At 46.3% G+C, this 24,749-nt stretch overlaps 1 protein-coding gene across 4 annotated transcripts; it reads right to left on the bottom strand.

Moving 5' to 3' along the window:
• Positions 1–45: 45 nt before the first annotated feature.
• On the bottom strand, positions 46–24,749 carry rock1 (Rho-associated, coiled-coil containing protein kinase 1). Of its 4 annotated transcripts, none has more exons than XR_013467184.1 (34): positions 23,724–24,676; positions 15,845–15,926; positions 14,356–14,456; positions 14,023–14,160; positions 13,692–13,867; positions 13,240–13,324; positions 12,926–13,070; positions 12,577–12,715; positions 12,280–12,371; positions 11,351–11,510; positions 10,285–10,360; positions 10,062–10,150; positions 9,755–9,803; positions 9,413–9,548; positions 9,071–9,162; positions 8,731–8,977; positions 8,361–8,467; positions 8,089–8,239; positions 7,267–7,427; positions 6,969–7,153; positions 6,473–6,542; positions 6,291–6,394; positions 5,976–6,141; positions 5,773–5,866; positions 5,595–5,683; positions 5,304–5,495; positions 5,042–5,207; positions 4,583–4,625; positions 3,540–3,610; positions 3,340–3,428; positions 3,176–3,254; positions 2,744–3,005; positions 2,186–2,393; positions 46–1,999 (listed from the first exon to the last, which is right to left on the bottom strand). XR_013467184.1 is itself a non-coding variant. In XM_040170989.2 (33 exons), the coding sequence occupies exons 1-33, from the start codon at positions 23,814–23,816 to the stop codon at positions 1,948–1,950; spliced, it is 4,146 nt and encodes a 1,381-aa protein (XP_040026923.1). In that variant the 5' UTR covers positions 23,817–24,749; the 3' UTR covers positions 46–1,947. The 4 variants fall into 4 exon arrangements, 2 of the variants coding, with proteins under 2 accessions (XP_040026923.1, XP_040026924.1); XR_013467183.1 differs by having other exon boundaries at positions 46–1,582; XM_040170989.2 differs by lacking the exon at positions 4,583–4,625 and having other exon boundaries at positions 23,724–24,749.

Here is a 24,749-nt window from a genome sequence, read left to right as displayed (position 1 = left end):
TCTGGAAGCCTGATATTTCTGTAGTGAAAACCAGTATACAGGGAATGATAAAGATATGTTTATTGACATATCCATCAGTGCGGACTGCAATGCAATTAACCATGCAAATTATCCAAGACAAGAGTAGATCATAGTTCCAGTGCTTTTTTTCAACTGAACAAAAAGTTACAAATAAAAAGATTGCGGAGGTATTCCTTAATCCTTATGTCGCTCTCATTATATACACTGTGGGGGAGCAGGGGGGGGGGTTGCATTACCGGGACATCACTGTGTTAGAGAAACAACTCATTGTTAACCAGGCCAATCAATGATTGACGCTGGTGTTCTCCCTTTAGGTACACCATCGTGACATTTGTCTTATGATATGAACCGAGTTTTGGGACTTTTTGACACAATAACTTTATTGCAATGTGTCCGTAAAGAAGTAATCTAATATATATATAATTTTATATACTGAAACCAGAGAGAAGAAGTTCAGATAAAACCAGAGATGCATGGCGATTTAAAAAAATAAGCAATGGAAGAGTTACGATTTGTCTTGTTTGGGAGGGAAGAAAAAACAGATATGGCAGTAAAATCAATATCCAAACGTTAAGGCACTAGGTGGGCCAAATGCTACACCTGTTTAGTCTACAAATAATTTACAATTCAAACAGTGCAGTTTTACATTTGTTAACTTAATGTTTTCCTTTTGAACCATGTATCTATGAATCAATGTAAGGCAATACATTACAAAAAAAAACAAAAAACAATGTACCAAATAAACAAACAAAATCTATTAAGTTTTAGGACCCCTATATGCCATTACAATGGAATATTCCTTATGGCTTGGAGCAATAAAAATAATTATAATAAAAATAATGCATAGATTTAAATGATGATCCTGCATGCTCCTCACTCAATACTCAAAACATCTAATACTTATGTCCCAATACTCTGTCCCGAACCTGACATGAAGTGACTTGCAGAAATATAAGAATAAAGGCAAAAAGGCCAGAGATATAACATAAAGGCAGCAGTCATTTTCGTTTGCCGGAAACAGAAGCTTGCTTGCATTTAGGTTCAGTGTCTGTCAGGCGGGGGGGATGGAATGACAACATGGATATTCATTTTTCACCCGAGTCACTGCAGATCTGCAATCCCTGTATGACAGTACCTTAAACTGAAGACGTACTTCGTCCCAGCAAAACCCCCGTTCACCTGCCCACTTCCATCAGAACTGCAATATAGTATGAAACACAGAACTCTCCATGACATGAGTCCCTCTCACTGTCCATCTTAAAGTCCAAGACGAGGGGGACCTCTTGTGGTAGAAATGGAGAGCTGCAGGTCCGTTGGGTTGAGTAACGGTCGTCTCTTGAACGTGGACAGCGGAGACGGGTGTGAGGCCTCTTTCCGTCCCCGGCGCCTCGTGTCTGATGTGTGTTGCAGTTTTTCCAGCGCTGGATATTTATTGATATATTCTCTCTTTTTTGAAGAATTTTCTATGTAATACAGGTTTCTCTGTTGGTTTTTTTTGAGGATGAGGAAGGAGGAAAAGTTTAGAGTCCAGAAAAAAAATCCAAACGGTTCAGATGGTTAGCTGAAACAAAAGACAAAAGAGAGGTGTCCAGTAAAAGGGAGACATATTTTCACCTGGGTTAGTAAGCCGCTGCCATCTTTGCATCAAGGTTGACAGGTTGGGTAAAAATCCTTTATACGGACTATTCTAGAGTTGCATAGTAAGTCCATGTTAGTTACTGAACCCAACAACACATTAGTGCCAATTAGAGAAAAGTGTCAACTGGAAAGAGCCCCGGAGTCAACCAACCAACCAACCCACCAGGAAGTGTCTCGCGTTACAAACACCCAGTAACACAATAAATAGACATGGTTAAAGCCGAAAGGGGGGGGAAAAAAAGGTCCAAAAAAGATTCTGTTTTGAAACACTGTGTGAAGAAGTTCCTGTCAACAAGTGCTGGAGGTTGTGTCTGCGGCTTGGAGGCTGGACTGCGCTCTGCTACAACACAGGAGACAAACAGCAGGTCACGCGACTGACTGGACCGCAGCTCAGCCCACCAGATGGGATTTAACAAGACTTGTGGCTGCAGCACGCCCTCAATCCCTGGCCAGAACAACAGCACGCTAACTCACTGGACTTCACCCGATCAACAGCGCAGAGATCAGCCACAAATTGTCGAGTTACCTCAGCTTCGTGGTATTGCCTTTAGGGTTCTTGCGGAAGGACTGGTTTGGTCCGGAGCGCGTGGACATGGAGCGAGGCGAGGCCCGCGAGAATGTGGATGGTGGGGTCTTGGGAATCTTCTTTCCCAGGTGGCCGATCCATTTCTTCTGCTCATCCTGGGTCAGAGCCAGCAGGAGCATGTCCCGGGCAGAGGTCACATCGTAGTTTACTGCGGAGGAGGGCACGAGGTGTTAGGATAGGAAGGCAGAACTAGCCCACATTTCTGCTTTAACAGCTTGTCTTACCCGACCAACCCTTACAAAGACATTGAGTTCTCTATAAATAATGAATTGACTTGTTAGTTATGGGTGTGGCTGCATCACCTGTAATAACTCGCTGCACATACGGCTACTTAAAACCAAATAAACTAAGCTAAATGAATCGCACATGCATTACATTTATGAATATTAAAACCAAAAGTAGTTGCTGGTAGTCATTCTTAGAAGTACCCTAAAACATTTACAGCTAAAGTTAAGCTTGTCCTCCTGAAAAATAGTGCCAAACTGCAGAGGATTCTACCTTTGCAAGGAGCAATAAGGTCCTCCTTTTTGTCCAGGTGGTCTTTGTGGCACTTGACGTGGCAGCGGCGGCACTCCAGGGCCGGCGGCGGCTTGAAGACGTGCCACAGCGGCTTGGAGCAGGCCTCACAGTTTGAAGGGAAGTGGTACAGCGTGGGGATGAACTCGTGGCCTTTGTGTGGGAGACAGTTGGTCTTGTCGCCCTGAGGGACAGCCTCCATCTCCGCCTCCTTCCTGCACTCGCCCTCGTTGGCGTAAAGGATCTGATGGCAGAGGGACGGAGGAGGCCGACGTCAAAGCAATCGCAGTCAAAGGAAAAAAAAAAAGGTTTTCTGTGGCTGAGCAGTGAGTCATGAATACGACCTGACATGCAGGAGAATACAAATATAAAATATGTATACAGAAATCTCCACAACAGGAAGGAGCCTCCAACCTGGAATATCCTTGGAATCTCTTCTGTCTCAGCCCGGTACACGTCTCCTTGTGTGACTGGTCTCACGTGAAACAGTTTGCTGCAAAGTGAGTGATTATATATAAATAACACTGTAACAAACAACCGCTGCAACAGGACCTTAGTGGATAACTGGGAATACGTACTCGATATCTAGTACCATCGAGGGGTTGGAAAGTTCCTTATCCTCCTCATTGTTGTAGAACAGAATCTTCTTGCTGCTCACCACCACATACTGTAAAAATAGGGGGAAAAAAAAGGACAAATTGGCTTGAGACACTCCCAACAAACATGAACACAGACTCAGGTGTGCAGAGGAGACGGTAAATTAAACCTAAAATCCAACCTGCTTCCTCCATCCGTATCGCTTGATATTTGCTCGGTTGGGAATCGACAGCCAGCCCTCCAGTCTGGATTCTGAAAAGCAGCCCAGATGCAACCAAAAATTACAAATCCATGCGATGGATGCAGTGCACTGTGGGAAAAAGGCCATGCGGTGTTTCAAAATCCAAAACTCAACGGGGGAGGAAAAAAAAAAAAAAAAAGTTAACTAACACACCAAGTGAACCCCTAAAGGAGCTCGGCCAGCGTTACGGTATTAAGGATGAGTTTAGATAACCCCCGCTGCTGCCCCACCCATGCAGGAGGAACATCTTACACATTAGCCCTTCCTACAGCATGTTAGCAGAGCACAGGGATTATTATTTCAAATCGAAGCTCATTAAAAGTAATTGGAATGATTTTTCTCTGGATAAGATTGATCAGTCTTTTATAGAAACAACCATGTGTATTGCAGGTTACAGCCACTATTTGGTGCTAAAAGGACCATTTTTAAGAGCATGCAGGTGGAAGTTCAGCGGGTACGGGGAGCTGAGAGGGGCTCGTCGCCGACACGCGGTGAGCGAGATCTGTGTGCGTCCGACCGAGCAGTGCATGGAGGTGAACATGCCGCCAACAAAACCAACAAGGACAGTGTTAAGTGTACAAAACGCAGGCTCTTCAGTTGACAACACACGTTTTGAAAGCGGCTGAGCGCGAGGCGGTGAACCTCCCGCCGGGCGGAGTAACCTGATGTGGTCGCTGCACCGTTTTGGGCTGAACGGTGAGCAGTGTTCACTGCTTCTTCGCTGAACATCACATCAAAGTTTGCCTTGTGCAATTGTTTTTTTGGGGTTGGATGGTTTGGACACGTATGTGTATGTATGCTCTTTTAATCTCCACCCCATCAGGCGTCTTTCAAAAGTCTTGTTGGATTCCCCCAAAAGCAGAGGGGTGTCTCACTTCTGGTGAAAAAATACTTTAACTTAAGAAACACTAGGGGCAAAAAAGCCACAAACACAACATCTGCAGCACAGGGCAGGCAAGAGGGGCTCGCCCACAGTTACTCACAGAGGGAAAGGAATACACGCGACAAAGATAAGGAGAGAACCGACTGGACATGAGGGAAATAAAGAGAGAAGGGTTTAACCACATATGTGGTTATGTGAAAACAAGATATAGGTTAGACATCATGAATTATGAAGACATGTTAATCGCACCAATAAACACCTGGCATTAAGTATACAAACAAGACCCTGAACACTAAATCAACACTTTAACCAGCATTGAAGCCAAGATGAAACACGCCACACGGGAAACGGACCAATTAGGAGGACGTTTTCACTCAGTCATAACAGTTTAACTTAAATGTGTTGGAGTTTTAGAGTTTCCTGTGAGGCAGTTCTTTACATCTAACCATGTAACCAAACCCTGTTGGAAGGATTGGCTGCAATACGTGACGATTCTTTTCTGTGTGCTACCCGGACTATTTAGAAGTTACTCTCTTCCTCCGCGCGCCGTCGTCCCTACCTGCGATGTTGCCGTCGGTCTCGTCGGTCTGCAGGCTGGTGACGCTCGAGGTGTCCATGCGCAGCTGCAGGTCGTTCAGTTTCTCCCGTAGCTGCTCGATGTCGCTCTCCTTGCTGTCCAGCTGCATTTGCAGCTCGTTGCGATACGTGGATTCCTCCGACAGTTGCTGGCGGTGGAGAAGCCGAGAGACGCGGGTTAAAAACCGGAGGGGACTTTGGGGAGTTCGCCCGGCGCTCGTGTTCTGGAGCGTCTCTTTACTCACCGCCTGCATCTCGCTCAGCTCTTTCTGGTACTTGATGGCCATGTGGTTGAACTTCTCTTTCTCCTGATTGAGTTCCAGCTGGAGCTTGCGGTTCTCCTTCTCCTTCTTCCGCAGGTCGGCGGTACTGCCCTTCTTCTTCTGGTCCAGCTTCATGTCCTTTCGGTTCATAATCTCTGCCAGCTTGTTCACCGCCTGATGTGTCAAAAGCAGGGAAAAGGTTGGAAAACGTCCGTCGCCGTTCGCCGCAAGCGCTTTCTCAAATACCTGCCGGCTAAAGCGGTGCATCTTTACCTGAGTCTTCAGTGTGCGCTCCGTGTTGAGGATCTTCTCATAGTTGGACTTGATTGTGTTGGAAATCTCTTCCTTCTCAGCAGCATAGTCTGTTTAGAAAGAGAGACTCAGCTTGTGCAACAACGTAATCATAATGCAGCATTAAAAGACGCATTCAGCTCAACAAAGGGGACGGTACCTTCCTCCAGACTACTGAACTTCTCGCTTAAGTCAGTCTTCTCTTTGCTGAGGTTCTCCACAGCTTTGGTCAGAGTGTTATTGGATTCCTCAAGCTGCCGAAGAAAGCAGAATATTATTCTTTTTCCACCCAAATGCATTCTAAATGTACAACAAAGAATACATTATGGAGGGACACAATAATACGGCGTCAGCTTGGCATACCCGAGCAATAGTGGCCTCCTTTTCCCCGATGTCCTGCTTATGTCTACTGATTGCCTTTTTGTTCTCCTGGCTGAGCTCAAAGTACTGCTCCTCCTGCAGGGCTCGGGCCAGCTGCTCTGACTCGGCCTTGGTCACCGTCAGATCCAGCTGGGCGGACAGGGAGTCCCTTTGTAAAAGAAGGAACAAATACATGTTTGTTCAGCCGCTTGTTATCACAGGATCACAATAAAACTCATAAAGCCATTAGCTGATGTTCAGGTGGTTAGATCAGTAAAAGGGATGGCCTGCAGACCTCAGTATAAATGAGTCGCTTACCTTTCACTGCACAACTCCTGCACCCTTTTATGAGTCTCTTGTACCTGCCGGTTCTTTTCCTCAATCTCCTCTTTAAGTTCCTTGACCTGAGTTTTGTAAAGCGTCTGGAGGAGGGCAGAGGTGGTTTAGCCAGTGGCTTTCACATTTAATAGGGAGACATTGGAGAAAGGAGACATACTTACAGAAAAATACTGTTCGGCCTCAAGCTGGTCCTGAAGTTCCCTCATTTGTCCCTCGTTGCCTCTGTATTGCCTTTTAACACATCAGCAAAACACATTTTACACAACAAGAAGCTTTTCAGCACTTTCCACACACTAGTAGTAAAAAGCCAACCCGTTCCAACACTAGCAGCACTAGCCAGGGGATTAGCAATGGAGTGGATAAACTCTAATCCGCTGATGTAAACACGGCAGCAGAACAGCTTTGACATGGTCACCCCCTTTAATCTGGAATAATAGCACTATTTTGAAAATAAACAGGCAATCGACTTCCAAAGAGCATTACTGGCTGACGCAGCAGAAACAGAAAATCAGAGCTCTTGGCTGCAGCCGCTGCAAAATCCTGCCAGAATAATAGTATCCAGCACGACGGCGAAAGCAACCTAGTTCTGCTCCTTTTCTAGCAGATGGCATTATTTCATTCATAACAACAGCAAATGCGACATGACGAGCGACTCACTTGGTCAACTGCGCCAGCTGGAACTCCAGAGAGCGCTTGCTCTCCAGCGACGCGTTGATCTCCTGCTTGAGCTGCTTCTCTGAACACCTGAGTCGGTCCACCTCCTGCATGCGGCCCTTCAGGTCGTTCTGAGTCTGGACGCGCTTGCTCGACTCCTGCTCTCCCTGAAGCTGCAGATTCATCACCTGGGACAGCAGCAGAGAGGCGGGACATCGCGTGACACAAGGCCGTGGGAAAAGGGCATCTTTATTTGATATTTTTCATTATAAAGAAAAGCTGGAAGGAGGCGTTTACTTACCTCATCTTCCAGCCGCTCTTTTTGCTTCATCAGCTGCTCCATCTTCTGCACAGACTGCTTGAGATCAAACTCTAACATCGAGCACTGCTTCTCGACCTCCACGACCCGGCTCTCCGCTCGCATCCTCGCAACGTTCTCCTCGGACATCTTCTGCTGAACAGCTGGAGGAGGACGGGGAGAGAAAAATTGTCACGTCCTTGTTTTCCCAAAACCGAGAGAACCCAAGAGTCAACTCGATCGAACAACAAACGCCGCTATAAAAAGTTTCATTTTTTTATACTAAAAGAATACTCATAGCTCTAACTATTCCAGAGGGAAGCTTTTCAGTACATTTCTCTCCAGTACCAGTAGCTGGAAACACAATGGGTTTGTGTGTGGGGTGATACAATCCAGATGAAACTCACAATTCTATATGAGAATCAGCAACATTGACAACAATGAGCCTCAACTATTTCGCTGTAGAACTAGAAAGAAGGAAGAAAATATCTTTTCCCAGCGTGTTCAAGGTAGAAGGCAGGAAATCACTCAGACAGATCATATCTCCATTGAAAAAGCTCATTTAGAGTGATGCATTAATATCCAGCGGGGCGCTGTCCTGACATGCTGCCCGCTTACACTCCTTGAATTCCTCCCACAAAAACATCCCCCGCGGGGGAATCTGATCAGACGACAGACAAGAAAGATGAAACCGGGGGAGGAACATGTGGTCAGAAAGTAGCTCATCAAAAAGTAAAAAGGCAGAAGAGGCATGAAGAACAAAGTAGGAATCGAGAAGCAAGGCAGCTACTCCGACACACAGGCTCCGACACAGGAGCTGCATACCATTCGTGGCGGCCGATTTGGCTTCTTCGATCGACTCGTATTTGTCGGTGAGCTGCGCCCGCGTCACCCGGTGCTCGGTCTGCTCCTGCTCCAGACGCTGCTGCAGCGTCTTCAGTTTGTAGTTCAGGTCTATCTCCAGGTTGTTCTTCTCCTGTTGGGAGGGGGGGGACGACGACGGGGGGGGACGACAACGAGACGACATGAGGGCGAACTGTCTCATCGTCCGGGTCAACAGGGTGGGAGAAACTAACTAAGTACTTCTCGCGTCGTACCTTCTCTTGGTTGTTGCTCCTCTCCTGAGCCTGTTTGCGCTCCGACTCCACCTTGGAGAGGCTGAGCTTCAAGCTTTTGTTGTCCTCTTGCAAGCCCGCCATCCTGGCTGAGAGCGGACGATAAAGACACACTTTTACAGTGCTGATGAAGAGTGGCTGGCCTTTTCATTTTAAACCCTTTCTTTATTGTCAATAAAGACAAGCACCTAATATGATTGACGTTTGATATATATTTAAATTCTGCCCTTTAAACTTTCTATTCATTACTGAAATCATGGTTTTTGTATTCTGTCGAGATATACATCAGACAAAATGTATGTGTGATGACGGATTGGAGCGCCGCTTTTGTGTTGGTGTGTCAGTAGATCACCTTGTAGCTCCCTGATCTCCTCGGAGCCGAGGCTGTAGTTCCTCCTCTCAGAGTCCAGGGAACTCTGCAGAAGCAGGAGCTCCTTCTCCAGCTGGGCCTTCTCGCTGTCCGCCGCCCGGCTTCTCTCCTGCAGCTCGCGGTTCAAGCTCTCCAGCTGGCTCATGGACTTGGCCATCTCGGTGTGGCTCTTCCTCAGCCTCGCTGCCGTGTCCGACTCGGCTCGCAGAAGGTCGTTGGCCTCTTCCATCTGTCAATCAAAATAGAGGACCAGGGAGGGAAAAGTTCAAGGTTTTGTCCTTTACTATTCCTCACAGTGTGTGTGTGTAAGTGTGCTGTATACCTGATTCTGCAGTTGGACCATCTTGTCATTTGAGGCCTGAGAGTTCTGGCTGATCTTCTTCATGTCTTCAAGTTGCTCCTTTAAACTCGACACTAGAAAATAATAAAAATAAATCACATCTAATGCTGCATTCCTGTGTTGTTGAAATAATCGGATTCATTCTTTTTCTTACACCTTTTGGTCATTTCATGTTGAGTTTATGTGAAGAAACATTAACATTTTAGTAAACAAAAGTTAATTCTTGGCTTACATGTCATTTGTATTATGATATTAGGTTGTGAGCATTCCGCACTTTACAACTACACTTGAACTGCACAGTGTCTGAATCCCCATCGTCTTTACCCTCATTCTCCAGGTTGCGCCTCTTCTCTGCATCCTGGTCAGCTTTTCTTTGGTACTCTGTGAATCTGTGCTGCAGCATGATCTTGTCCTTCTCCAGCAGAGAGATGCTGCTCTCCGCACTTTTCCTCAGGTTCGCCTGCAGCGAGAAACAAAAGAGCAGAAAAGTAAACCCCTGAACAGTGATGCATTCAACCCTCATTGCTTGATGCAATTGGCATTATGTAAACACAAACTATGGACGCAAAGTGGACGCATAGCAAATATCACAAAAATAGTAATAATAATAATATTTGTAATCATTTGTCCATAAGAATGTTGAGAGAAAAGAGAAAATAGGCAAACCTCTTCATCCAGTTCCTTTATGATCTTGTCCATCTTGGTGTTTGATGTCCTGTGGGGGAACAGAGTATTTAAGTAAAAAGCGAATTTAAAAAGTCTGGTCTAGTCCATAAACAAACATTTGCAAATATGTCTGAAACAATAACAATCATATTTAGAAGTAAATACGTAAGTCTTCTCACTCAATCTCCCTCCCTGATGCTACGGTTTGTTTAGCGACCCGTCTATGAGACCAAAGGATTTGCATTCGGTCTGCGCTTTGACGTAAGCAGCGTCCTCTTTGTGATGGACCACATTCCTGTTTCAATACCTGCATTTCTGCTCCAACTCATCCTTCAGCTGCATCTCACTGTGGAGCTGCTCCTCCAGCTGGTAAATCCTTTTCTGCAGGTTCTCCAGCTAAAAACGACATCAAACCGTCTTAGAGCTTCTTAGTTACGGACAGATATTGCAGATGCTTGCATGAAGTTGAAATCCAAAAGAATTGACAGATCTTAAAAAAGTACAAAAAAGTATTTGAGTCTTCAACTTACATGACTCTTGTCTTCCTTTGTGGCACTGCTACGCTTCTCGCTGGTCTTTGTGGGGGCGCTGGAGCTGCGCAACTGGCTGGAAACACAACACATTTCATTACTGAAATAGAATCACAGCAGTTAGATCCAAACCTCGCTTGAAAACTAAAAACTACCATCGCTTCTTCAAAGAACAAATGTGCAAATAGAGCAACGTCCTTAACAACAGGAGCATTTACAGGCAACCAGGGAAGTTCATATATCGGACATTGGCTCCATCAAGTTATTCAAACAATGTTCACTATGACCAATTCATTTCTGACATGAAAAGAAGGTTTACGGGTTCTGAGGTCACCGGTCATCTTAAAGGGTCCATTGAGTGATTGATGGGTGATGAAAGGGGGCGTGTGCCTGGTTGGGTCGAAAAAAACCCTGGTATGGGGGAGACTCTGGGTTTTTAGGATAATAAAATTGAATATTGTACTGAATAAAAAAATTCAGTTGATTTATTAAATAGCTATTCACAAAAGGATTGTTGATTGAATGCTAATTTTAAAAATAATCTCACGTACCCCCATTTGAGAACCACTGCATTAGATTTAACACACTTGTGTGTGTGTGAATAAACAGCATCAAGTAGGTTTTTCAGATGCACTCTACTGTGATGAACGTCACTAACTGAGAACCTTCTTGCCGGTTGGAGTCAAAAAGGTAACAAACCATGGTAACCCATCCAAACATGTGAAAATCATGACATCTGAACTAATTACATAAACATATTTTGCCTGGCCAAGTAGAATACTGAGCCTCATTTAACTGGAGCCCCGTTGACGGGACGGAGCCTCTCATCATCTATGGAGCAGATCCAACCTTCACTGGCTTTGCAAGCAAAATTGACTTTACTGCCTCACGGTACGGAAAAATCGTAATGTTTTTAGTCATAGTGGCCTTCTCCTTATAGACTCACAGGAGTATAGCGACTGCATATCTAATCATGTCATCATCACTGTACCAGTTCCATACCTCTTCCATCAAGTGGGCAATTTAGCGTGACAGGGAATGGCGGCAACATGCGCGTCGGACTTACTGCTGACTGCTGTAGTAAGTGAAGCCGACGAAGGGGAGCTGGTTGCCCACAAAGGCCTTTGGTATGGGGAAGGTCTCCTCCTCTCCCCGATCCTCCTCGATGTCATCAAAGTTACTGGTGTCGACGTCGCTGCTCAGTTCAGGCACCACAGGGGCGGCCGCTAAACGGGGCACGAAGAGACGGGAGATCAGTGGAGAGACAGCCGGGAGCACCAGTTCATTCATTCCATGTGATCGGTCGCTGCGCGTTAACGCATGACGCAGCCAACACATAAAACACAGGAAGAGACCCCTGAAATGATTGACTAGTCGTCATCCGGGTTAAATTTATTGTTAAACATATTTGTTAATTTGATTTGATTTTTAATTTGCCCTGTTTTAATCTGGCATAAGTGAATTTTTAAATGGATTAATTTGTGGAAAGATAAGACACAGAAACACCTGCTCAGCTTTTTTCTGGATCACAGATCCCCCTGAAACTTTTTTTTTTTCAAACCAGGGAAACCAGCCAGTTATCAGAGCTGTTGAGCCAATGGAACGACATCGGCGGCCAAAACTAAAGTGCTGAGTCTAGTAAAGCATGAAATATAAAGCCACTGACTATAGCTCCTGGATGTATCCCTACATTTCTAATCTCACTCTGCTCCAGTGTCGATCCCGGCGCATTAACGCTTGTCCCCGCTGTGGGGCCTCAAAAAAGGCTGTGCTGCCAATTACTCCTCTGAGCAGGAATCACGTTTGGTCTTGGAAAGGATACTGAATGAATGGCTTGTCCACAAGTATTTCCTGCAAATGTCCGCAGCAGGTCAAACGGAAAACCTGATCGCTGGTACGCAACTGAAGGGAGCAGTGCGCAGAGCGCCAGATGAGACGGGTGAGGGGGAGGGGGGTTTGGAACTTAATCCGTGGTCACAGTGAAAATGTCCTTACTGTCTCGGATGTTCTCCCATGTCCACTGGTCGTTCTTGAAGAAAGGATGCCTCTTGATCTCATCGAAACCATTGCGGCCCAGTCGAACTTCCCTGTGGGGCGGGGAGGGGGGAAACAGCAGGAGGAGTTCTTAAATATTTCTGAGTAAAGAGGCACGTCTACGTCATTATGAACACGTCAATCAAGATTCTTTCGGCTGAGGGTTTTCTGAGCCAGGAGGCCGTCAAAGCCCTGACAGGGAGGGGGCCCGATGATAAGAACACACTTCAAGTGGTGCTTCCAGTGGTGCTATCTGACCTGTCAGTGAGGAAAGCACAGATGAGATTCTTGGCATCGTTGGAGATGTCGCTGTCGTCGGGGAAGTTCAGGGCATTCTTGTGGTTCATGATTTTGCTGTAGGTCCCCACCAGGGAGTCTGCGTAGAAGGGAGTGTCGCCTGTGCACAACGCAGGAGGTCACGGTTATGTCCACAGTAAGCGCTAATGCGTGAAACACACTAAATGTGGACGTCATAATGGCGGGAAAGGCAGAAATGATTCAGGGCTTTTGTTGTTTTTGAGCTTCAACTTCATCAGTCTATCATTAAGATTGATGAGGGATATAATAACGGGAACACTCACAGGAGATAATCAGAAAAAAAACTCACCAACTAGCATTTCGTACAGGAACACTCCCACTGACCACCAGTCACACTCTCTGCCGTAATAGCCATCTCCTCCTTGGGATTTCAGTACCTCGGGCGAAATGTAGTCTGGAGTTCCCACTGCTGTGTCACATCGTACCATTCCATCCTGAAGAGGAGGCACATTTTTTTTTTTTTTAATTGTTAAAAGTTCATATGTTTTTCGTCTGTCAGTTGTTTTTCATGAAAATAAAGGAATTATCAGTACAACCAAATGCTGACATGTTTTCACTGGATACATCAACAATAATTCTGGTGCTAGAACTTAAATGTGAAACCTTGTTCATTTTCATGCAGGTCCCAAAGTCTGCCAGTTTTAAATGGCCTGCTTTGTCCAGCAGCATGTTATCGGGCTTCACGTCCCTGAGAAGGCAACGACAGAGACATCAAACACACGTACAACACGACTGAACAACAAGACTCGAGCACACACTGAGAATCACTTTGCCTGCGTTTATGTGCAGGGTTTAGATCACATCTGCTTGAAGATGCCAAATGAAGCCCCCTTAGATCAAAGGTCGCTACCGCACCTTGTAAATACTGCTGCAAATCTCCAGTGAGCCATAAAAGATAAATAGTTCTACACAGTCATGTCGGAAGACGTATTCCAAGCAAATTCTAAATGGACACGCAAAACATAACAGTGTCAGAATCATCCCTCGACGTGTTCCGACACGTCGCTCAATCGGAAGACCCGCCGAACAGGAAGGTGGAGAAGGGAGCCGTCTACCTGTGAATGAAGCCCATGGAGTGGATTCCGTCCAAAGCCAGAACCACCTCAGCGGTGTAAAAACGGGCCCACTTCTCAGGGACGTCGTAGTTGCTCATCAGGTTCACCAAGTCGCCACCCGGCATGTATTCCATCACCATGTAGAGGTAGCGGTCATCTTGGAATGCAAAAAAGAGCTGCGGAATAGAAACAAGAAGTGATTCGTTTTAAAATAATGAATGAAAGAAATACAGAGGACCGAAATCTCTTTTTGGACTCCGCAAGGTTTACGGCGCTGCGGCGGATATATATAGAAAAATAGCACACTAGGTTGAATAGGGCCACATCTCACCTGCACCACCCATGAGCTGTTGGCAAAAGCCATGATGTCCCTCTCCTCCCAAAAGAAAGCAGAGTCCGACCTCTTGATCATCTCAAACTTGCTGAGCAGCTTCATGGCGTACACCTTGCACGTGGCTTTGTGTCTTACCTACAAAAGAAAAGTGTTGACAATCCAGTCAGCTCAAGGATTTCTAACAACAATTTTTTGTTTCCGAATATAACATTATAAAAGGACGAATAGAAACAAGAAAAACAACTAATTCCTATAAAAATATATATATATAATCCAACAGTTTATGCATCGCTTTGTTTATTAGAAAAAATATATAAATAGAATTCTTACCAGTTGCACCTCTCCAAATGCTCCCCTCCCGATAACTTTAACCACCTCATAGTCAACCGCTTTCATGCGTAGATCACGAATCTTACTAATGGTGTCCTTGTCTGGAAAAAAGAAGATCAATGTTGGTAGAAAATAGAAGGAATGGAAGCTGAAGTTGTTCCTCTTTAGGAGTCCCATCCTGTGAGTAACTACAGAATACGGTATTAGGGTTTTAAGTGACTTAAGACGTATACCACAGGAGATATTCACTTCAGGACATGGTGTAAATGTTAAATACTGTTTACATTAGACAGACTGACTCGTTCCACCAACACCCGGCCTGTTGGCAAACACATGAGAAAACGCTGACGGGGCCTCTGCACAGCCGAGAGCTGCTGCTCGGGGAGCCTTGGCTGTCGGCCTCTCCCTGATGAAACAATGCAAGCTCCCTCGGGTGTGTGTGTGTGTGGTGGGGGGGGGACTGTATTCACTGTTCGGCCAGATTTGGTCATAGTTGAACTGAGCGAGTCATTTCCACTGTGAGCAGAGGGTTCTGGGACCCTGAATCTTCGCCCGGGAACCACAAAGACATAAACCATGTTTGGATAGGGTACTGCTGTGTGTATTTGCATGCGTTTGGGGGTGGAGCAGGATTATTTCCAGTAGAGCCCTGCATGCATACAATAGAGTAATCAGCTGATGTGATCAAGTGGCGAGCACAATGCATGGAGGAGAGAGAGCCCTTCAGGCATTGCATGCTGCTCAGGGCCATTGTCTCACAAGACAGCCGGTCCATTAGTCCACATCCGTCACGGGGCCACTATATGCAAAAGGTACTGTACCATGAGTAATTGAGGCCTAATGGCAATTTTAGCTCAGGGGTTTAACAGCAGGTCGAGTTGATCACCAAATATAAGATGAACCTCTCAGCCAGGTTTACTGGAGGCAGAATCTTTCACACATGGAATGTCCCCCCCCCCCTCACTGCCTGATCAGTACGACACACAAATCCCCATTTCAAAATGTCCTTGTGAAACTTTATGTAGAATACAATAAATATTGAGAAGGCTCCTAATAATGTCATAAAGGTGGTGGGGGGAGTTACGGAGTTACGACACGCGAGCGGGACAAGAAGAGCTTCTGGGATAAACACTATTATCATGTTGACGTTTCCAAACTTGATCTGTCAAGGAAAGCCTCACTATCGGCCTCTGATCGGTATTCTGGTTACAGCAGTTCCTCAGTCTGAGGGCACTGGGAAAAAGAGAAAACCATCACGATGGGCATCATGTGGGTCACCAGCCATTTATGAAAGCCCCTTTGTTGGGGACACTAAGCGGCAGACATGTATTGTGTCCGAGCCTACATAGAGACGGTGACCCAAAAACAGCCTTCTTCTCTGGACTGTATGCGTATCCAACACAAATGGTTCAAGTGAAAGACACGGAGATCGATGATGAAAGGAGGACATGGGGGGAGGGAGGAGGGGGGCGTGATATGAGCTACTTACATCTACTCAAAAAGTTGTCAATGCTCTTGTTTTTCCTCAGGGCGGGGAAGTCGAGGTCGTACACCAGCGCGTCCAGACCATCCTGCAGGCAGAAGAGAAGGGTTAACATGCAGGCTAACAAAGCCACAGCGGCATATACAGCACAATACACACACACACACACACACCCTGAAGAACGACTTTCAGCATCAGTGCGACATTCCTGGATTACATTAATATGTATTGTCTTGTTTGTATGGCTTTCCATGACGTGCTTCTTCGAAAGCTTTCAGAGGAATTAAGCGGGCAATGCTCTTGTGTTTTCTGCTCACTGAAATAAAGCCCATCGGCAGAAGACGACAAAGTCTGGTTCTGGCGTTATCGTTGTGATGCTGCGGCCTTGAAAGTGTCCGTCTGCTTTTGAGAGCCCATGCGTCTGGAGGATGGTTATTATGTCTCGCGGCTCGAGTCAGCTGCTGAGCAGATATGCTTTCATGAGGCGTGCTGAGCCAAAGGCCTACAGCCACGAGGCAAAGCTTAGTCATTGCAACAACAACAAACATATATCACCTCATGAGGTGAGTTCATATTAACATATACACGTCTATCTCGATATGTTAGCGACAGAAACGGTTGCCCGGTAATCAGGACGACTACCTGTGCAGACCATTACAAACAGCGTGCCTGGTTCGATGGTCTGTCCAAGCCCTCTGATTGGTTGTCACTTGGTTTACATTGACATTAGCTCATATTGAGATGTTGGTCTGTGTGTAATGAAAGAGGCTGCTGACCCTGTCACCGAGGTGACGTAGGAACCATTACAAACATTTGTTTTATTAACATTTCTGCTCGCTCTCTTCTCCCAATTGGCTGTCATTGGTCTCTGGGATGCCAGAAGAACACGTTTCTCATTGCGTACACCAGCCTGGGGAAGTTAGTCGGAAGCAGTCAGGTTACCGGGAAGTAATTAGCCTAAGTAAGTGTTTTTATGTAGAACTATGATCAAACAAACATGATCAGAACTGTAGAATACATTAGCTGTTGAATGTACTTCGCTGGATGACTATAAAGTAGAATTTGCCCCAATTCCCGCCGGGTTGGTGCCTAACGACACGTGACCGGTGAGGTAAACTGGGAGGTTTCACAACGCTGCGCTGCACCCACCGACCCTCGTCACAAACACTTCCACAACAACCTGAGCAGCATTGTTGTAAAAAAGGAGGGTGTTGCTAAATGGGTTGCATCAATACCCTTTTCAAATGATGACAGCTACCATATTGAAAGTCCGAGCACTACAAAAACAAACGGGCCGGATAGGAGCACAAATGCCACTTGGCGGGATTTAATCTAATCTTCCATAATCCAGAATGGCTCAAAGAAGACTGGCTCGCGAACACAGCGTTCTGTATTCCCTCCAGCAGGTGAAAACCAGATGTTGAACTTGAGCATTCCTGACACTCACCTAGCCAGTGGCTCCTTTCTTTAAAAAGGTCAGAGATCAACATTACAGCTGATCTGCAGAGAGCATTTAACAACAACTTTTAATCACTCGCTGACGTCATTCTCCAAACTCTCTTTCATACCAAGAATGTCGTCATTCTCGTTTTGCGAGTGATGTTCCGTCTTAAATATTCAGGAGGATTTCTCTTTGCATGTCTGAGCAAAACAATGATGACACATGGTGAATCAGCAGCTCAGACGAGGCAGAAAATCCTCTTAAGTAACTCTCTGCTTCCGCTCAGCAGTGGAGGTCGAGGTCATGTTACCTCCCCCCCCCCGTCCCCCTCCATCAATGAGACATAGGTGGAAGCAGGGGAAAAGGGCAGATGGGAGGGGTAAAGGGAAAAACGGGAGGTAAAGGATGGCTGGTGGCGGAGGTGAAAGCCGTCATTTGCTTAGAAGAAGAATGGAAAAGTCGGCGTTCTGACCGGATCATTTACACAAACCAGCCCGTAGGCTGGCAGCAAAGGGGGCCTTGTTCCCCATACGGTATGCAACCAGCATGCAATGGGGGATGGGGGGGCGGGGGGGGGCAGAGAAGCAGAGTCCTTCAGGACCCTAATCACAAGGCTTCATGCTCAGCAATGCACGTTTGCATAACTTCCTGCCGCAGAACGCTGGACAGCCACAGTAACATTCCTCAACGGGACTGTACACGTCAGAGAGCTATTTTAGGTATGTGGCCAAACAAGTTCCCAACAAAAAAATGAAGGACGGGAGGAAAAAAATAAATCCATCCCAAGTACAGAGTCACATAGAGAGCCTTATTTTCAATCAGCACTGGTGCTGAAGACTGTGACGGAAAGGGAGGAGGGCGGTTGCATATGGGGCTGGCTACTCCAACAGGAGAACAAATGAAGGAAAAAACAACGAGAAATCAGGAAGACGGCCATGCTAAGAGTCCTCTGCTGCAGCGCCGGTGGGACAAAAGAACGCTTGTTTGGTTTGGACAGTGAAACACTGAGAAAAACAGGAATACAATTTTAATTGCAAATGTGAACAAAGCGGAGACAGGCAACAAACTGTGACAAATAAGCATTCTGAAGTAGTACGAGTGTGACACTGTATGTATGCGTGTGTGTGTGTGTGTGTGTGTGTGTGTGTGTGCCAAGTTTGCATCCCAGCATTTGCATCAGCAACAGGCCTGGATATTGGTGTAGCAGTATCTAAACAAAACCCAGTCGACTTGCCTATAAGCAACAATAACGCTCTGCACGCAGAAATTAAACTGTTCCAAGAACAGGTACATTTCCGTCTGCTTTCCAGAAAAACAGAACTAAAAGAAAAGCCATTGCTAAAAAAAAATATGGAACACAAAAGCAAAAAAGAAAACGTTGCAGTAGTGTAGATAAAAAGAGGTCTACACTATGGGTATGAATATTAAACCTATGTGGATCTAGACTTCGGTCCCAGGATTTCCTCCTAATTGACAATGATAATGAAATCAAAATGAATTCCCTACGACCTGCTACACCTATTAGAAACAGAGCAGAACCGTGCATAGAAGTCACTAAAGTGCAAGAAGCATTGTGTGTTAGCAGTCCAGAGAATACGTTTTAATACGTGGCAGTCTTTTAGGGGAAAAATAAACATTGCCTCCATGTTATTTCTGGGGACTATGCTTCAGCAAGAGGGCGACACATCCCTGGGAATACCAAATAATAACACAAATTTAAAAAAAAAAGAAACATCTCATCACCCGAAAAATGAAATGTGGTAATTATAAAAAAGCACGAGCCAGTGGTTGACATTACATATGGCAATTATTTCTTAAAGCTTTAAGGGAGCGAAATCCACACACAAGCACTTTTCCAGACATTAACGTCTGAGTTAAAGTTTCCATGGGAGCCTCGGCCACATCATCCCTTTCTGCATGCCAGCACCAGGCATGTGGACTGGCCTCACTTCCCTTTCTGCCACCTCTTTAAGACAATTTGGTGTTGCCACGTGTGAGCGATTGTTGCGACAGCCCGTCGGTTGGCCATGCAAATAGAGGCAGTGCCCATGTTAAGCCCAAAGTGATCATACAAACCAGCGAGGCCATTCAAAGTGGGACACCGTTTATGTAGTCGCTTTGTGTGGAAGTACACTGGAATACGTAGCCAGCTAATTTGGCTTGAATCAACACGGTATCACTGAGGGACTCAAGTTTGTTTTGGATTCAAACCAACTTCTCGGTCCAAACTCGTGCTGTGCAATAACATCTAGTGACAGAAAAGCCCCTTTTACCTAGAAGGACGGCGCATCCGACAGCTCTGTCGGATAAATGGCAGTGACAGTGAAGCCAGGGGTGGCAGAACAGGGGCGTTCCATTTCCTCATGAGGTCCCAGTGAGCGAGAATCACTGTCACAAAGGCTTTCATGTCAAAATGCAGTCGAGTTATTCCAACAGTGGCGCGCGCGCTCACGTGTTCCACTGACTGAGCGCCGGATTCTCCAGCGAAACTCAGCTGTGCTGTCCGGGATGTCTGACCTCGCCCCAACAAATAACAGTCTTATTAAAATGTCTACTCGCCCCATTCCGACCATCTTCACTGGAGAGGGGGGTGGGGGGGCGAGGAGTCCGAGCGAGGAGCTCTAAGTGGGGCAAACTAACCCGGGGCTGCAGCCCTTCACAAATGAGATGACAGAAAAGCAGGAGGCTGCAGAGTTCAAGGGGTGAATTGGTGGAAATCAAACGGCGACAACCGGATACAATACTCAAGGACATTATTTAATCTAAGTGAGTAGGAAGTAGGAGTAGCAATACCACCATTGTCCATCTGTGCGACATCCATTTGCAGATTTGAAATCAATTTCTCCTGGGAGCTGCATTACAATCTGACGATAACCAAGCTGGACATCACTAATCACAATAGGATTAGATTCATGCTGAGAGTTTTAATAAAGTAATCAGGAAATATGATGTACACTCGACAAAACGAGGCAGAAACAGGAAACAACCTGAAAACAATGCCGGCCTACAATCTAATAGCATGCTTTAAACATGTACTGGCAAGTACAGCCAAGTTACACGCATATTAACATTAATCTGGGGGTTACTATGTCATGCAAAAGTGCTCCCTGTTCAAAGCCGTGCCGATCTGTCTCCAAGTTGTTAACCAAACACATACTGCAGCTTCATTATCAGTGCTGACGCCACCTTCCAGGTGAGGTTTGTCCGGTAAGAGGCAAAGGTCAGTAGGACGCCGACGAGCCCTCGACATCGGCACGACAAAGGCCGACTGTACTCTGACCGGACCACAGCGCACCGACTGTGTAAAGCAGTTGGGAGGGACGCCAGTAAAACCCCTTCTACAAATCACTCATGGCTCCGATTTAGGCAGCTGTGACCGAGCGCGTCCCCTCGGCCCGTTAAAGGGCGGTTTGATTTTACGGTCGGCATTTGTACACACTGGTTTTGCTATATCGTGAGTTCCCCATGAATGTCTGGACTGGGAATTGGGCTGGATCTGGCTTGAAGTGGAAGCTCCACACTAGCAATATCTATTCATTCTAGGTCCTTGGCCACACAGCACCATTATTTCGTAATAGTGACAGAGGTGGTGATAAGCATCTCCGTCAATAAATCTAATTTGAGTAGCTAATGCTGGCAGGCGTTAACCTACAAATGGGATTTTAACTCATTTATTATATCATTATTCAATAAAGCATTTAGACTGATCTAACCTCAAACGCATAAGTGAATTAGCACAAAGCTAATTTTGCATCACAGAATCCTGCCAACAGCCACCACTTGAAGTGTAACACTTTACTGTTCATCTTATTCAACTGATAAAATGACTTCAGAATAAGAGCGTCGGCCCTGGTAAATACATGCAACATTCACATGGTGAACGTCAGGCTTCAAATATGTTTCTTTAGCCTTGCGGTTTCCCGTAATTACTCTTATTAGAGATTTAAAGTCCAAACGGCAGATGAAAGAGGGATCAAAACACGGAGGCGCCAATGCACCCTAAGTGTGAAAGTAGCAATGAAGCAGGCAAAGCTTTTGCAAAACAAGTTCCAACGGATCAACGCAACTATTTCATACACTAAATGGTTACAGACTCGACACTTGCGGGACAAAAAAAAACAACGCAATTTATCTCCCATATTTAAAGAAACTGGCCAACACATTTTCCAGCATGTTAATTTATGGAAAATCAAACCACGGTGAGAACATTGAAACCAGACGTTTGATCTAAGTTTTTGATGCCAGATGTCGCCGAAAGAAAAACACTCAGAGACAATTTTTCACCCCTTAATGTCAGTGAGCTTTCGCGTCACGATGTCAGGAATTCTGTCTCTTCAGATCGGGCCGCCCAGAGCACAATCGCTGGGGAGGGGGCAGAGCATCCAGATAACACGCTCCTCTCTCCAGGCAGGATTTATTTAAAGGGCGCAGATAAGGGCGACGGGGCTTGAACAACGCGCTCAATAGGCCAGCCCAGAGCCGGGCGCAGGCCAAGTGTCACCATCACAGCACACAGACCAGGCCCTCCATTGGAAAAATGTTCAAGTCCAACAGTGCAATACTTCAGAGGGAGAGCCAAAAGGCAGCTCGCACTCAGGTACAGAAGTGCAGCCAGTAAAAGGCTGGCATTGTGAATTCTGGTGGAACCTATTACTCACAGCCCAGCGTGTTGGCTGCTTTATGAGTTTAAACGTCTTGATTCACGGCGTTCAGAAACATGAGTCTTCAGTTCACATAATTTTGGTTTATGGGTAGAGGGAAGAGCCCACACCCTGCTACCTCAGCGCTGCCGGCCTGGTCTCAACTCCCTCCAGACGTGCACAGCGGCTGTGGGACACACAGGGAACTCAAAAGACAAGAGGTTATTTGATTAGCACGGAATTTTATTAAGCTGTGGGTGGAGTTGCACGGTGGCAGAGAGAGCCTCAGCAAAAGGCCCCCATTCATTGATCAAGCAAGATTGCAGAAAAGGGGGGGGGGGGTAGAAACAACACCCTTGTCTGTTCTGCTGCCAGCAGGAACAGTCCGCATAGCTTTCAGCCACTGAATATGCAGCGCGTGCGCACTTTCAGGTGAGTTTAATTGCCTCGTTCAGCAACAGGATGGGAGGTCAAAGGGAGCGAGCGAGCTTTTCTTTTCAATAGACAGCAATCTACTGCAGCCTTTACACAAACACTCAAGTTGCACATGAGGGTGGGGTTTTAGGACAAGCCCCCCTTTCCAAAAAAGAAAACACCGCAAGCTTGATTTTCCTCTGCTCGGTAAGTCAGTCTGCCTTCTATAATCACACAATCAAGATACAGGGATCGTTAATCAAAGAGAATGACCTGAGGTGGACAACACCTGAATGAGTAACGATGACGATCTTATATTGTACCCGAGGAAAAACCTCAGTCTGCCGCAAAACAGGAAAACGTAAATGTTTCCACACACCTAACATCTGGGTGTGACTCCTCTAATGAGTCAACGAGAGTCAGATCCGTGAGAAAGGACTGCGTGCCGATGTCACCCAAGCTGAAAGGATCCCGATATCAACAAACACTTAGCTCTGGCACCTATTTGCTGTATGTAATCAGGAGAAGGAAAAAGAAAGCAGCATGTTGCTTTAGGGTTTAGCACGTGGCAGCAGACGCCTCCTCTCCTCAGACTGCAGTCTGACTGTTGATGACAGTCAGACTGCAGTCTGACTGTTGATGACAGTCAGGCCGGAGGCATGAGGCAGCCGGGACGGACCTCCAGCCGGGACAGGTGTAGTGGGGCAGCTGGGGGCCTGCTGGGGTGGGGGGGCTGCAGGTTACAACAGGCTCGCAGGCAGCCGATCACTTCAAATGAAGCTGAGATAAGTAAATCTATGCGAAGCAGCACACCTCACCACCGACTTCCGTGTGAACTAACCGGGAAACAAATACCCCGGTGACATCATAGAGCATTTAACGGGCCGTAGTGGGCGGCGATGAAGTTGATCTAATGAATGGCATAACCGGTTTGAAATGACCACAAGCCGCCTGGCAAAGCGTGTCTGAATTGTGGAGGAACAGGAACACGGCTGCCATCTGTCACTCAAGTTCAGATACCTTTGTGTCTTCATTAGTTATTGAAGCTGGTGTGATAGATCACGTTACTGAATGCGTGTCGCCGTTAAACAACGATCCAACTGCAAGGAAATAGTTTCAGTTGGGCTGCAGTGTTATGACTGTTGGATGACATTTTGTTCATGGTTTCCTTACTACACATATAACAGTTCTGTAGGTTACAGTTCTTACATATCACACACGTACACACAGGCGTTTGGTATCGTTCAACCGAGGCGTATAACCACATTCCGTCAGTGACAACTCAGACGACCTGTTGGGTCTCGGAAGAAAGAACTGCTCCAAGGAGTAGACAGACCCCGAACGGTCGTCTCGCTTAGCCGCCTAGCCAGCTAGCGAGTTACAAACTTACCAGAAGACAATCCGTGTTCACTTCGGACTTCGGGTTCTTCAACATGGCATCGATCTTTTCAAACCGAGCCGCCATGCTTTCCCCGGCGGACATGTTTGCTGTTAAAGTCGGCCCACGGCGTTGAGCCGCGGACAAAAACAGCTCACTGGCGAGGCAGACGGCTGGCTAGCTAGCCTTAGCAGCCAGCAGTAGCTAGCCAAATGTTCCTTTCTTAGCGTGAACCGCGCGCGCCGCACTTTTAAAGAAAATACATCGTTCTCCTCGAGCTTTCACAGACGATGAAACGTTTAAGATTGCGCTGAATGTACAAAAGCCACATTCTCGGAGTCCAAAGAGAGTTTTTTTTTGTTTTATTCCAGTGTGAAGTGGCAGACAACTTCAGTGGCAAAAGATAAATGCGGCGACAGATTAGTCAGCCTCCGCAGGATGCCGCTGAGGATAAGGGCTTAAAATGCGGGTGCATCCGAACAAAAGGCAATTCAAAGTTAGGCCGTTTTGCCAATTAGAGAAAAAAAAAGCAAAGTTTGCGGGAGGGTTTGGTCCAGGCCCCGGTCCCGTATTTCCGTCTGGGGCCCTTGCAGAAAAAAAAAACGACAATAGATTCTGACAGCTCAAAAGTAGAAGTGGTGGGAAAAAAACTTCTGCTTCTTCCAAATTTCGATGAGCTTAAAACACGGTCTCGTTTCAACGTCTAACGGCGGTCCTCCCGCGGCATCCCGCGCGTTGTCACAGGCTCTCGACCGTTGCCCGCCCGCGGTGCTCCGTCTCCCGGTTAGAAGGCATACCCGTCAACTTTTAAACGTGCGCTGGTTTGGTAAAGAGAAAAAACAGCGGACGGTGCCCGATTTTCTCCCACAGACCGACCAACATGTCCGCCTTCCTGTTCAAACACCCCGGAGAAGCAACTTCAAAATGTCAAGCACTGCGCATGCGCAGTCGCAGAGTTCACGAACCGCTGGTGGCAACATGTTGCTGATAACGAGCGTCACGATGTAATTTGGGGACTAGTTACTACATCGCCTGCCG

Source organism: Gasterosteus aculeatus, chromosome 3 (assembly GCF_964276395.1).
Source record: "Gasterosteus aculeatus chromosome 3, fGasAcu3.hap1.1, whole genome shotgun sequence".
Lineage (NCBI taxonomy): Eukaryota > Metazoa > Chordata > Actinopteri > Perciformes > Gasterosteidae > Gasterosteus > Gasterosteus aculeatus.
Note: the sequence above shows the minus strand (reverse complement) of the source record. Positions and strands in the feature narration are given on the sequence as shown.